This window comes from Spinacia oleracea, chromosome 6, assembly GCF_020520425.1.
Source record: "Spinacia oleracea cultivar Varoflay chromosome 6, BTI_SOV_V1, whole genome shotgun sequence".
NCBI classification, from domain to species: Eukaryota; Viridiplantae; Streptophyta; class Magnoliopsida; order Caryophyllales; family Amaranthaceae; genus Spinacia; species Spinacia oleracea.
Window position 1 is genome coordinate 125,139,892 of NC_079492.1, and position 14,970 is coordinate 125,154,861.

General features: G+C 34.8%; 1 protein-coding gene across 1 annotated transcript; it reads right to left on the reverse strand.

Annotated features, from left to right (window-relative positions):
- Positions 1 to 408: 408 nt before the first annotated feature.
- LOC130463574 (DNA mismatch repair protein MSH7-like) lies at positions 409 to 9,186 on the reverse strand. The gene is made up of 6 exons (XM_056832743.1): positions 8,818 to 9,186; positions 3,008 to 3,041; positions 2,636 to 2,913; positions 1,511 to 1,705; positions 812 to 1,222; positions 409 to 693 (listed from the first exon to the last, which is right to left on the reverse strand). Exons 1-6 carry the CDS (start codon positions 9,184 to 9,186, stop codon positions 568 to 570), a joined length of 1,413 nt encoding a protein of 470 aa, XP_056688721.1. The 3' UTR covers positions 409 to 567.
- Between the last annotated feature and the right edge of the window lie 5,784 nt (positions 9,187 to 14,970).

Sequence of the window (14,970 nt, forward strand, 5' to 3'; positions counted from 1 at the left end):
ATGCATAGTTTTAAGTTTCTAAAACTCATTCCAACCTATTTATGCACATTTATGGCTCGTTGGGTCGTTATAGGTCATATATAGAGCTAAAATGACATTTTCGCTCCCAACTTTGAACTAAAGAACCTAATGACTCATTTCATTCTTATTACATGACTAATATGCATAGTTTTAAGTTTCTAAAACTCATTCCAACCTATTTATGCACATTTATGGCTCGTTGGGTAAACAGAAAACTTTATCACAAAAGGAAAACAAAATTTGTTTTTATGCAAAAGAACTTATTATATTAAAATACAAGGAAAATTCATATTCATGTCATCCACAGCACAGGTGAAAGAAGTGGTGCATTGTTTAGGTTTTGGGGGGTATTATATTATCTGCTTAGCAGTCCATTTTGGTCAAGACAACTAATTTAGCTACAAGAGACGACTTCTTAGGGCACTTAGGCTTCAACCCAAAAAAAAGGGCACTTTGGCTCATGGCTTGTGACTTATTTGGATCATTAAATAACAGAATCCAATCCAACTTATATCTAATTGCACCCGGGACTCTAAATCCAGGAAATTAGTGGAAAAGGCTATTGTGAAACTTACTTTCACCGGTCATAATCCGATCAGTTGCACCAAGCCTCGTGAAAATAGTGTCAGCAACTGATAGCACACACATCTCACTTGGCACATAGCAGCCAAGCTGAAAGAAAATTCATAGAACAAAATTAGATATGTATAACCATCCAGAAAATGACAGCTCATAATAGATTGAATATAGGCAGTCTTTTTCTCTATTCAAAAGAAGAAGAAAAAAGAACCTGTGCCAATATAACTGCTAGACAGGCAGCACGCAAGAGAGTTGATTTTCCCCCCATGTTTGGTCCAGTCAACAGCAGAGTCCGGGGATGATGGCCGTTTGTACCCTCTCCCAGTATCATATCATTTGGGACAGGAACTCCATTTTCTCTTAGAGAAAATGGATGCCACAATCTTTTAATATTCAGTATAGGTCCTTTGCTATTTTGGCAAACCGTATTAGAAGTAGACTGTGGTAGAATAGAAGGCCGGCACATAGATCCACTTGAATCAATTGCGATGGCAGAAAACGATCTTAGTACATCTATGCAACATAGGGCAAATATTACTTGAGACCATTGACTAGCTTTCTCAACAAACAACTCAATCAAAATAGAAAGTGTCTCAGCATCGGCTTCTGTTGCATCATGGTCCTGAACAATTTGATAAAGTTTTTATTAATCCCTAAAGATATATGAACAGAACTGATTTCAGGCAAATAGACAAGATATATTATGCATTATGAAATTCCTGAGGAAGCATAGCAGTCAAGGTGACTTGTTCTGCTATATGTATGATGATGGCATAGGTATTGCAAAATTGGAATATTTCTAAACTTAAAGCAGGCAAGCATTTTGGAGACCATTCTTGTTTTTCATGGCTCAAGCACCTAAAGCAAAATTTTCAAAATAATCATATGCAGCAATCTGAAAGAAGCTGACCTGATATTTGGGGAAGTCACTGTCAATAGCCGCTTCAAACTGGCTAAGAAACTCACTAAGGGCATTATGCTCACTAAGCTGCGGGATGTCCAGGACTTTTGATAGCAACGACATGAGATGCTCGTCATTGTGTAGCAAAATAAGTAAGTTCATCCCAATTCGAAAACCTTTTACAATCGATCCAAATACTTTCACCTGCATCATCTCAAATATAAAGCCTTTAAAAATTACGCATGATGAATAATTGATCAGCCATAATACTGCTTCAAGAAAGTTAATGACACACTTTGCCAATCAGCCACTTGAGTAAGACAGAAGCCGGCTGTGTACCAGATAAAAGGTTCAATCCGTTTCAATGAAGATTTTGTTTAGTGAATCATATTTTTAAAAATTGCCATGAAAAGGGAAATTATTGTAGAGAATCTTTTCTTTACTCTATAATTTATAAGCTCACTATTCTCAATTAACATATCTAGTCCCCTAGAATGCCCATTATATCCTGAAGACTTAAGGTACTAAACATTCAATGATAGAATGCTGAGAACTGGCTACATAATAATGCCAGTACAAAACTACAAACTATGGTTACATACTGATATATTTGTAAACCAATTAAAGACCATGGTCAAACATTCTAGATTACATACAACTATGAAATACGGAGTATTTAACAAACTGACAAGGTGATGTGCCAATTTCAGAAAACAGAATGCTCAACTATCTGGAAAGCATTGATCAAAATCAATTTGATTTCACGAATTATCTGATCAATCCTTCCACCACAATAAGCCACTTACACCAATTTCGAAGATCCTTAATACACACCCCGAATTTCAGGAAAAAAGAATTGGAGCCCTTACAGCTTCACAAAAAACTCTAAACTTAAAGGTGAAATGGAAAAATTCATCATTTGGTGAACTGAGGACACCTTCTACAAACTCAATATGACAACTTCAGTTATTTCTTCATGTTATAGTATTTATGTTTACCTGACAGAAACATCAGCTCAGAAACAACAGTGTTGTTGAAGAGATAAATACAGGTAAGTTTAACAAAGCCAAGAATCTCGAAATGCAAGAATTCATTCGCAATGGTGCTATTAAAACATAACAGAAGTACCCTTACCCTTTGTTTCAATGTTTTCTTTCCTACCAGCGGCATAGTGAGTATAGCTTGCGAATGAACCATAGCTTTAACCTTGGCAAGCAACCTTTCTAAGTCTGGAATCTTGCGCAGATATTGTGCCACAATTAACATGATTTCTGAACGCGTAATTAAGGCCTCGACCACATTAAGTCTATTATTGATTTCCTCAACGTCCTTCAATGGGTGACAAATCCAACTCCTCAAAAGTCGCTTCCCAGAAGGAGTTATACAATTATCAAGATATTTGAATAATGTACCTGAAAACAAAAGAATTAAAATCTACAAGTGCACATTGGAGCACCATGATATTGTTAATCATTATCTATGTATTGAAGAGTTCACAAGAATCACCAGCTGAGCCGCCATCAGCGTTGTTATGAAAAACCTAAAATTGAACCCTAATCTGAAAACGAAAATCAAAAGCTAAAATTGAACCCTAATCTGAAAACGAAAATAAAAAACGAAAATAAAAATTGAACACACCATACCGAAACCACCGGAACCACGACGCCGAGCAACCACCGGAACCACGACGCGACGGGGAGATGCTGAACCCCCGGCCGACCAAGAATATATCTTTCAGTGACAGGCCACGCGAGAATTGAACGGGATGGGGGAGATGAGGCGAGAACACCACACACCGGCGAAGACAGCGACGCAGGGCTGAGCAACGCTTGGGTTCGACGGCGACGCAGGGTTGAGTTCGACGGCGACGCAGGGCTGAGTTCGACGGCTGAGTTCGACGGCTTGCTTGGATATTTGTTTAAGGGAAAAAGCTTGGAGCTAGCAGAGAAGGAACAACGTACGTTTGAGCGCGGTTTGTTGCAACCTAGGAAAGTAAAAAATTTTGAAACGCGGACTTGTTGCAGCGGGCAATAACATGTACGCTGCAATAAAGTCGGGTTGTTGCTGCGGGCTTTTATTTTGTACGCTGCAACAAACACATTTGCTGCGAACAACTAAAATGTACGCTGCGATAACCCTTTAAAGGGTTTGACCCGCGTTGACCGACTGGTTGTTGAAGCGTATTTATACATGTACGCTGCAACAAGGGGGCTGCAACAGGGGTTTTTTCTACTAGTGAAAGTAATAATAAAAACTAACAGGAACTTAGTAGCAAGATCATTATTTAGTAGAGAGTAAAACATAAATAACTATTAATCATCTTATAAAATTAGTAAGTAAGTATCTTTGCATTTTCTCTTCCCCCTTTGACATCATCAAAAAGTATATTTCGTTTCAAGGATTTATAAACAATCTTGCAAACTTATTATGACACCAAACCACCAAGAACATATAGTTAATGGTCAAACACGAGGCAAAAGAAAAGATTAATTTCCTCAAACGCCAATCTAGTAATATTAGCCATTCTCACGCATACATCAATAAACCAGCCAAAGAAGCTAAAGTGTAGTTATCAACAAGTATAATCTCATTTTCACCAAAGTGCAACACGTTAAAAAGAAATTCAATTGTCTAATGAGTTCCAAAATAAAAGATAATTGAAGGAAAAATTTATTAAGAGATAGGCAGGTTAATGGGATGAATAGATTTATTCCTTTGTCACTTGTTTCTCAAGCATGCCTCGTTTTTTCTCGAAATTTCAACTGAAGTTCTTCCTCATAAAATACATCGTTGTTCCTTCTCTTTCTTCTTCTATTCTTCTTTAGCAGTACACAGTTTCCTTTTCTTCGTATAATTTCTTTGAAGCTTTTTTATAGTTCATAGATTCAATTTTTGTAGGAACATTCGTTTATGGTGTAAGTTCCCTTGTGAATCGTTAAAGAACTTGATATTTGTGAAAGATAATTATTTGAGACACTAACAGCTTCATTTGTATGTCAACTTGGAAACTTAACTGCTTATAGGAACTTCTTATCCCTTCTATGTCTTCCTTCACACAAGTCTCCTTTTATTCCCCTCTTTTTTTCATTGTTCTTCTGTCTCCTTTTTTTTTCATCTCCTTTAATTTTCCTTTCAAAATTATACATGACAGCTCTATTAATCACCTTCCTCATTAGTTCCCCCTCAACAATTGCTACATCATTTAAGTGACAAAGGAGGAATATTTAGTAGAGAATTTTTATATAGCGATGAATTTTTGAGAATGTTTTTGAAAAGAAAAAGAAATAAATCTGTGATATGAATTGATTTTGTGATCTCTAATATGTTATAGAGATACGGTAGGAAAAGTGTAGGAAATATTTTTGTGAGGAACAAGAGTTTAATTGGTGGATATCAATGGAAGAAATAAATTATCACACATTTACAGGATTTGGACATTCTTAAGAGTGCACATGATTCGAACAAAAAAACTTGTTTTGTTCCATAAGAAAATGGAACTTCACTTTTTGCTTCTTTTTCCTTTTATTAACGCATAAGCAGTTTGAAAACTAAGGGTAATATTACAAAGACATCGGTGAGTCCTTAATTCAATTTCAGCTCATGACTACGTACAAGACATAGAAAAATTGTAGTGTCAATTTTATAAGGAAGAATAATCACATAAACTCTACATGTATAATACACAATTCCATGAGTCTTAAGGGAAATTCAAGGAAGATTCGACGAATTTCAAACTTATATAAGATTTTCCTACATTATTAATAAGCCTTTTAGTGAGAAAATAAAATATATTGCTAATGAATCACTAGGAACAGCTAGTGCCATGCGTTGTTCCCTCTCACTTAGGCATTCATATAGTCTAGTTTTTAAATCAAGGAACACTACTTTTCTTAGGTTCCATATTAAAATAAATAATAGACTGTTAAAAAGAAACATACCTCATATTCAACTCAAAGTCATAATTTTCCGTTAAATATAATTGAGAATCTTGAGGTGTTACGTTCTTTATCCGAAAGTTCCTCTTCGAATTTTGATCATTGTTCCCATGTGAGGTGCTGATGTAATGTGTCATCTAAATGTTGCACCCTCGTGAGTTTCTAAGTATCATTGGGTCATCAATGATCCAGCGAGTTCCTCAATGCATGTGGAACTTAATTTCATAAGAACGAGGAATGAAACTAGTACGTTGATCCTTTGACACATTAGTGTCACATTTAACTGTTCATGTACCATTTTCTTAGTTGTGGAACCCAACATGATTTGGATGCCTTCTTGTCAGTAATGACTGTTAAGAATATAATTAACACAACTACTACTACAAATATACAATATGCATATATACATATAAATTATATGAACATTCATGAAGCATATAAAAAACAATTTTTCTTAGGAGGAAAATAAAATATGCAATATGTAACTTTGCCTAAAAATAATAATTTCAAGTTCCACAAATTCTTGTATGCATTTTCTCAAAAGTCGTTTCCTTGAAACAATATTAATGTAATGTAGCTTGAAAAAATAAATTGAAAATTCGTCTATTACAAATAGATTTTAGATTTTTCAAATTCGATTTTAAATCAAAATAAAATAGTAGTTCCATTAGAAACAATGCAAGGAACACGCAATAAATTAATGTATGCACACAAAGAAGGTCTAAAGGAATATATATTTACCTTAGAAGATCGTCTGTTACACCTTGACTGGCTTTTATTTAACAATGAAATTCAGATCTCCCTTGTTCCTTTGAATATGTAGGATCGAGTTCCTTTCGTCAAGTTTCTTGTAATTGTTCCTCCTTCCAGGAACTTAACTCAGCAGAGTTGTCTGCTTATCAGCAAGTTCCTGCTCTGAGACCAACTGTTATTCGGATGGAACACTACAAGAGGGGGGGTGAATGGTAATATGGATCTTGCTAGCCAATTTTAGCCGAATTATAAAGGAACTTAAACCAAGTAGAAAAACAATGCAAGAGAGATTTTACGAGGAAAATTTCTAGACCCAACTAGAAAGAAAACCTCGACCCACTAGGGATTTCAACTCAAACTCTTTTCACTATAGGGCAACTACTCTGTTACAAACTTATAAGGAACTCGAGCATTACTTGAGTTCCTCTACGAACTCAAGTTCCCAATAGTTGTTCCTCAAACAACTACGCTCTCACTGACTTCCCTAGAATTCTCTCTTGACTCTTTTGCTTCACTCAAAGCTTCCCTGTTTCTCTCTTATAGACTTCACTCAAAGCCTTCCCAAATACAACATAAACTCACTCAAGTTCCTACCCCATACACATCAGGAACTCACTCAAGTTCCTGCCCAAAACTTGATACAATAATTCACTCAAACCCTTGGCCAATGCCCCATTACAAGAGCTCACTCAACCCTTAACCAACTCTCAAAATATAGATGATTGATAATTGATTAGTATCCCTCTAGTATGTATCAGGTGAAAGAACAAAGAGAAACAAGTCACTCATAGGAACTTGGAACTAATAGACTGACTCAAACGTGGAAAACAAAACATATTTATTTTAAAACATTTTTCCTCTTAAACCAGACATACTGGAAAGACTGCTAGAGTCAGACTCTTTAGAATGACTGATGATGCATCCTTTTATAGCATTCAAGAATGCCTTGGCCACTACTCCATGATTCTTTACTTGGGAAACAAGCACAACCACTAACCCAATAACTGTTGAACGTAATATATGAACGTGGAGTATAATGTGATTATTTATGATTGGGGAGCAAGTAAATACCAAGTAGTGCATCCTAGTTACTAGGCATGATCCTATGTTCCTAAAACAAACCCACTAAATGTCAGTTATATTAAACGTGATTTATTAACTGATGTCATAGGATTCCCAAGTTAATAGGAACCTACGTAATTAATATACTCATGAACGTAAATTAATATTTGACTACCCAGGATACCCAAATTAATAGGACTATTATTTAATTAATTAATTAATTCCAAGATACCCAAATGAATAGGACTCTAATTAATTAATTAATGATTTCCAAAATATAAAACATATTATCTTATTAAGAATCCTAGACTTAATCAATTACCTTATTTATCTTATTAAGAATCCTAGACTTAATCAATTACCTTATTTATCTCATTAAGAATTTTAATCAAATTAAAACTCTTAAATAGATTATCCTAAATACACGTTTATATTCTAAGTAATTAACTGACAATTAGATTAATGCATACAGACGTTATATTTAGGATGCAGACCAAGTTCCTAGACACGAGTTCACTAACACGATTTCCACGAGTTCCTCCTGACACCTTGTTCCGTTACCTTTCATGTTTCCAAATACTTACATGAATCCTACAAAATAAACTCTTATCTCTTGTCTTCATGTTCCATGCTGCTCCGCATGTTGGTTGTTCCTCGGGAACAAGTGCTCCGCATATTTGGTTGTTCCTCAGGAACAAGTGCTCCTCAGGAACAACGGTTGCTCCTCAGGAACAATGGTTGCTCCTCAACATGAGTTCCTTTACATTGAAGTTCGAAATGTAAACTCATACACTCCAGAATTCTTCTCTTCGAATTTCCACTCAGGAACTGCTGCTTCTCATTCGGAGTTCCTCTAGCTTATCTGGAGTTCCAGTTCTTCCACAAGAACTTTATAACTCCCAAATTATCTAGATTTCATCCTTAGGAATTGCTTTGCAATTTCAGCTCTGGATTTTATGATTCTTTGTTATAAGCATCTCACAATCATCAACTTCCAGTAATCTCTATTATTGATGACTTGGGCACAACTATTTATTAATGATCCTTGCACACATACAACCTGAAAACCACATTAGTTAATTACTTTAGTTTGTCATTATCAAAACCATATTGGTTCAACATCCTTCAAATCTTTAACAATACGGCAAGAAAATTAAATAACAAGGATTTTGTTACAAAGTTGGCAGTTTTCAGGATTCAGACTGTGTAAGCATAAAAACACACCCTAACGCCAACACCAAGAATATGTGCTATTTCATGATATTGTATGGCACGCATGTGTTCATTAGAACATAGAGTCGGAATTGATTCCTTGTATTTATTGTGTGTACCACCAACGTAGGCATCCACTCGATACTTAGTTCTGTCATAATATGCTATATGTCTTTGGTATACTTGAAAACCTCTACTCAGTGGATAACTTCTTGCCTCTGCGACATGAAGAACTCGCCAATTGTTACGATCAAAAGACATTGGGATATTAGGATCAACATATGATACACCTATATCTTTAATTTCTGACTAGATTGGTGCTAAAGGCACATATGTAAAAGGAGATTGGCCTACCCTAACTGGAGGCCATGTATCTTGACGGACACTAGTGCTCCGCTCAAAGATAAGTTTTGAAGGAGGAAAGATTTTTTGCAACTTCTGCACCATATTGTTGTAAAAATCTGCAATCACATAACTTTCTAAATTATTCCTCACATATACATATAATTTAAACTCCTTCTCATGATCTTCTACGTACTCCTCCTCTTTCTTTGTCAATTCTTCCTTGTTTCTTTTCTCTATCACTCCTAACTCCTCCTTATGCTTACGCTTTAGTTCATCTATGTTCTCTTGTTTCTTCTCTAACTCTTGTTTCTTTTCACGCTCCTCATCTGCCAACTCCTCCTTGTACTTACGCTTCAAATCAACTATCTCCTCTCGCATCTTCTTGTTCAAGTCTTCTTCCCGTTTACGCTCATTTTCCCTTTCCAACCCCTCTTTCACTAATTTGTCTATCTCTTCTTGTTTCTTATTCAATTCTTTCTACTTTTCTCTCTTTGCCTCAGCTAACTCCCCTTCATGCTTACGCTTCTCCTCCTCTAATTCCTTTTCTTTTTCCCCCAATTCTTTCTCCTTTTCGCTCTTTGCCTCAGCTAACTCCCCTTCATGCTTACGCTTCTCCTCCTCTAATTCCTTTTCTTTCTCCCTCAATTTTTTCTCCTTTTCGCTCTTTTCCTCGGCTAACTCCCCTTCATGCTTACGCTTCTCCTCCTCTAATTCCTTTTCTTTCTCCCTCAATTCTTTCTCCTTTTCGCTCTTTGCCTCCACTAACTCCCTTTCATGCTTACGCTTCTCCTCCTCTAGTTCCTTTTCCTTCTCCCTCAATTTTTTCTTATCTTCATTATTACTATCGGTGGAATTTTGCCCCGCTTTTATAACCATTGGACGGCCATGCACAATGTCTCTTTTAGCCCATCTAGTGTTTCTTATTGTTATGACTTGATATTGAGACCAATCAAAAAGATCAAACAACCTATAATACTCTACTTCAAATAGCGTAGCTCTGACTCGTGTTCTTTTTTTTATATTGAAAAAAATGATCCAAGAAAATGACTATAATTTAGTTAAAGTTGTAACAAGTATATACATACCAAAAGAGAGACGGGATGAAGAGAATTGCTCCAAGAGGCCACTACAACTCACAGCTAGTTACTATTTTGTAAGCCAAATGGATTTGGAAATCTACAATTTTTTGTGAGTTCGGATCCTCTAGAGTTTTAATAAAACTCTACAAGGTAGAATTGTATCTAAACCATACATTTTAAAATCAATGGCTTGTATTAGTGGGAAGGAAAATAAGGGGTGGATATTTATGAAAAAAAATAGGGGAGATTTTGGAAAGATAATATATGAGCCGTTGATTTTTCATTCAATGGTTGATATTGCTCAAACTCTACCTTGTAGAGTTATTTTAGAACTCTAGAAATCCAAAACCATTTTTTATGGCTTTGAAAAGCTTACATTTATAGGCCGCATGTATAGCTAAAGCCGAGATTACTTTTTATTATTCGGTGATTATCATGAGTTCATAACTCAACCACTAGCATTATTCATTGTGTGAAAAGAGCCGCACGGGAAATGATGTACACGAAATATGATCACAAGTCTTGAATAATATTCCCGACTTAACCGGCCAATTTATTCAGTTGACATCTATCACTATTGATATTTTGTTCGGATGTAGAGTATTTGGATTTATTTACCTTAATAAGTTGGAAGGTGTATCTACTATTCCCTCCGTCTCTTTTTGTTTTTTACGTTTGATATTTTGCACGCGTTTTAACGACTAATTAATGTGCATTGATATTCCTCTATATTTTTTATTTAAACAAGACAACTTAGGTTCATTTATAATGTTTTCACGTTTATCAAAATTCTAATATTGGAAAATGAGAAAAAATCAATGTCCCAATGAAAAAGTGTGAGAGATTAAACGGCTCAATGGATTTAATTGGTTAAAATAATAATTGGATACAAATTTTGATAGAATATTAAAGCATTTATGTGATAATATAAGAGGGAATGTAAATAACATTTTGAAACAGCCAAAAAGAAAAACGTAAAGAAAAAAAGAGACGGAGGAGTAACATAAATTTTCAAATTAGAATGGTGGCCGGTAGGATTAGTTGGCAATTACAAGATTGCTTACATAGTTACATGTGCCTTTACAATCAATTGTATAAGCAATAACAAGACTTAATGGTCTGTTGTCAAAAAAATAAAAAAAAGACTTAATGGTCGAGTCTTGTTAAGGAAATAAAACAATTATCAACTTGTTTCTTGTATATACTGTATAAAAGTATTTTTTACTTGCACATTATAACATGTAATTTCACCGTCTTAAAAATCCAACCAGAGATTATAAAAAACTTGACCCTAATATGAAAGTGCCATTCACGTAGTCATATCCTCCGTATTCTTCAGATAGGACCAAATAAATGTTGTGTAATACTATACTTCCTCCGTCTTTTAATACTCGCAACGTTTGAACTTTTGCCACTATTCATATAATCTACTTAGACTCAGGGCCGGCCTTAGGGTAGGGCATAAGGGGCCGTCGCCCTAGGCCCCGTGGAAAAAGCCCAAATATCACTTTAGCCAATTAAGTTATAAAATAAAAAATATACCCTGCACAATTGTGCATGAAGAACAATATAGCTCAGTGGTTTGTTCCAGTGACTTGGTAAGCACATTTACTTGGAACGCGGGTTCGATTCCCACCAAGTGGGCAATATTATTAGTTTTTTCTCTAATTTGTTTGTTTCTTACTTTCTCTTTTGCGCAAGAACGACAAAATATATTAGTGGCCTTAAACGTCGACTTCCAACAATATAGAAATTATTTTTTTCTCTAATTTGTTTGTTTCATACTTCTTTCACCTCGTGATTTTTTTTTCCGTTTTTGTAATTTCTCATTGCTAACTACTGCAATTATATTATATTACCCAATTTGAATCAAGATGATCACCAAAAACAGAGCCATGTAAAATCCTTACAATCCTGATGTTTTCAATTTTTTTGTTAATGTAAAATACACTTTTTGTTTTTATTTGGAATTTAGAAGAAAAAAATTGAGTTTTTATTTTATTTCAACCGACTTGCTAAAGCTCTTAGATGGTCCACTACTACATCATTGTTGTTTCATTTTTATTTAAGTATCCCTTCCTATTTTATAATAGAGTAAAAAAATTTTGGTAGTTTAGTTACATATAGAAAGTAGTATTAAGTTTTAAAAAGCGAATGCGAATGATTTACATAATTATTCAATATAAAAATTACATTATATCTACGAACAACTTTTTTATCCTTGTACCTTTAGAAGTAAGGGTCTCAATTTTTTATTTCGCCCAAGGGCCACCAAAAAGTCAGGGACGGCCCTGCTTAGACTATCCGTAGTGCTTTTTATATAAGATAAAACATAGTTATGTGGGATCTTGTTAGATTCGTCTCAATGTGTATTTTCAAAATATCAACTTTTTATATTTTTTGCATAAAGAGAATTTAAGATATTAATGATCAAAGTTGTGCATTGGCATGCATGAAACTAACAAACGTTGCGAGTATTAAAAGACGGGGAAGTATTATACTAGTAACATGCACGTGCGTTGCACGTGGCTATTTTTTTTAAAAGTATAAGAGACTAATAGTATTTCATTCTATTCTATGATTCTATGAACTAATTATAGGTACACCCAGAAAGAAAAGATATACAAAAAAGAAGGTATGTTAGGCTTTAGATGTAATACATCCAATTTTTTTTCTTCGTTCACACTGACATGGTTGTCGTCATGGGAAAAAATGGTGGTGGGAAGCGGAGAAGCTCATGCAACCCTTAGCTAGTGCCACGTAGAAAGGCATGTCTTTCAAAATTACAAATGAGCTGATTTTTACTTGTAATTAGTTCAAAGAGCAAGGGCAATTTTGGAATCAAAAATTACGCCAAAAAAACAAAGGTGGGTTCGGCTTTTTTATGTAAGGACTCATAAGACCGCTAATATCACATCACGTACTTTTTTTTTTTGGTGGTAGCATTCGGTTCCCTTACGGTTAATTCGGATTTGGGGCGAGTTTTGGGTGGATAGGTTCCAGTCCCCTCCCAATTATTGTTGCGGGGGATCGAACACGAGTTCTCCCTACCAAGTTCAGCCTCAATCACCACTGAACCAACAGACAATTGATATCACATCACGTACTTAACCTTAACAAGAAAACAATAACTATTAATATAAAAATCATACGGTTAACACGAAACTTGTAACGTACTGCTAACAGAGAATCATAACTATTCATTCAAAACTGTAAATATTAATACAGAAATCTTATATTAACACATTTTTTTTTTATTAGAAAAGATAATTAACTAAGCATAACTATTCGTATAAAAAAAACATAGCATTACTATTTGACAATAAATGCAACTTTTTAATCATTAGGGTTGCAAATGAGCCGATATGTTTGCGAACAAGCTCGGTCAAAGTTCGTTTATTAAGTAATGAACGAGCTTGAACAACATCACTTTCAGCTCGTTAATGTTCACGAGTACTCGTTTATAGCTCATTAATTACTCGTTTATAAGCTCGTTTATGTGCCCGTTTATGACTCGTTCAAGGTCGAAAATATAATTTTATTATAAAATAAATATAAGTTTTCTTAATAATTATTACCCTTAAGTATCAACAAATATATTATTTGAAGAAAGTGAACAAATCATATAGTATAATATCCCGCAATCCCGCAGATATTTCATTCAAATCATACATTTTGTCAATTTTCTCCATGATTATATAATTTACCCCAATTTCAGGATTTGATTGATCGATCAATTCCTAACTTTCAAATGAATAATTTATGGGCTCTCCTTGTTTCCAATTTCATTCCATTATTATTGCTTCCCTTCAAATCTCAATGGGTAGTATAAATGCACCTACAAATTCATTACCCTCCCTCGAGCAAAACCAGGGATTTGTTTTAAGGGCAAGACAATTGGGTGCTCTAGTTGTTTGTTTTACTTTAGTTTGAACTCTTAGTGTATCGTTTTGAGTTTTTGACCCTTATAATGAGTAGCTAATTATAAATATTCCTTTAAGTTGGTAATTATTTGTCTGCTCTATAAAAATAAAAGTAGCAAGTTAATTTTTTTCAAAGCTCGATTATTAAGCTCGAGCTCGAGCTAAACAAGCGAGCTCGAGCCGAGCTCGAGAAGGTAAGAAGCTTAACGAACAAAGCTCAAAAAACAAAATGCATAGCTCGGTAAAGCTCGAGTCAAGCTCGAACAGTTAAAATCCTTATCAAGCTTGGCTCGAACAAGGTAAAACTCGGCTCGACTCGGCTCATTTGCAACCCTACTAATCATAAAGTGTAACTTTAATCTTATATTTATAAGGCGGTCTTAATCGAAATTTTGTAAACAGGATTAAAGGGGTCTAGTAGTTATCTTAGCTAATAACACAATCAATTTGTATAGTAAAACTTCCACCACTAAGTACTGAATTAATTCATAATTACATCTAAGCAGAGTGGATAAATAATGTCAAAATTCAAAAGAAATTGACCTTAACAACACCAGCTATGACTTGGGTGCAATCAACACCACAACTTTTGACTAGCCATTGCAAAGGATGCAATGCGTACTATAATTCATAAATGATACCAACAACCCTAGCTTCCAAGGAAGATGGAAAAAAAATTCATCAATATTTGAATACTTTTTTATTTTATTTTTGAAGGTAGCAAGTCAAGAACAAAAAAGGTGAAAAATTATGATAAAGTCGAGTTGAGAAAAGAAAAATAATATATGATTTTTTTTCGTCTCGATCAGAATTTAGTGTCGCCGTGTCATTTAGTGTCGCCGTGTCATGTATGACATCATTGCACCTTTTTACAAAAGTTGGTATTATTTTGGCTATTAATCAAAGGTTTTGCCGAGGGTTACACCCAAGCATCATAGTCCATGTTGTTGAGGCCAATCTCGTCAATTTCAATCTCGTCAATTGCGCCAAATTGAACAACTAACAAAGTCGGATGAAGTACCACAAAACGGATATCAAAACTGAATTTGTAACAATTTTCTTGATACCAACTTCACAAATTAGGAGGGAATTTATATAACGGTTTGGGCCTTGATTTTGACTTGGAAAACCGAGTAATTTGACCCACTTTGAGCTTCCCC

What these genes read in the sequence shown, in the direction of transcription:
- LOC130463574 (XM_056832743.1), bottom strand. Translation starts at nt 9,186, where the DNA reads ATGCGAGAGGAGATAGTTGATTTGAAGCGTAAGTACAAGGAGGAGTTG. An exon ending in CGCTGATGGCGGCTCAGCTG is followed by an intron (nt 2,914 to 3,007) that starts GTGATTCTTGTG and finishes TTTTGTTTTCAG; the next exon opens with GTACATTATTCAAATATCTT. An exon ending in TAGCAGTTATATTGGCACAG is followed by an intron (nt 694 to 811) that starts GTTCTTTTTTCT and finishes ATTTTCTTTCAG; the next exon opens with CTTGGCTGCTATGTGCCAAG.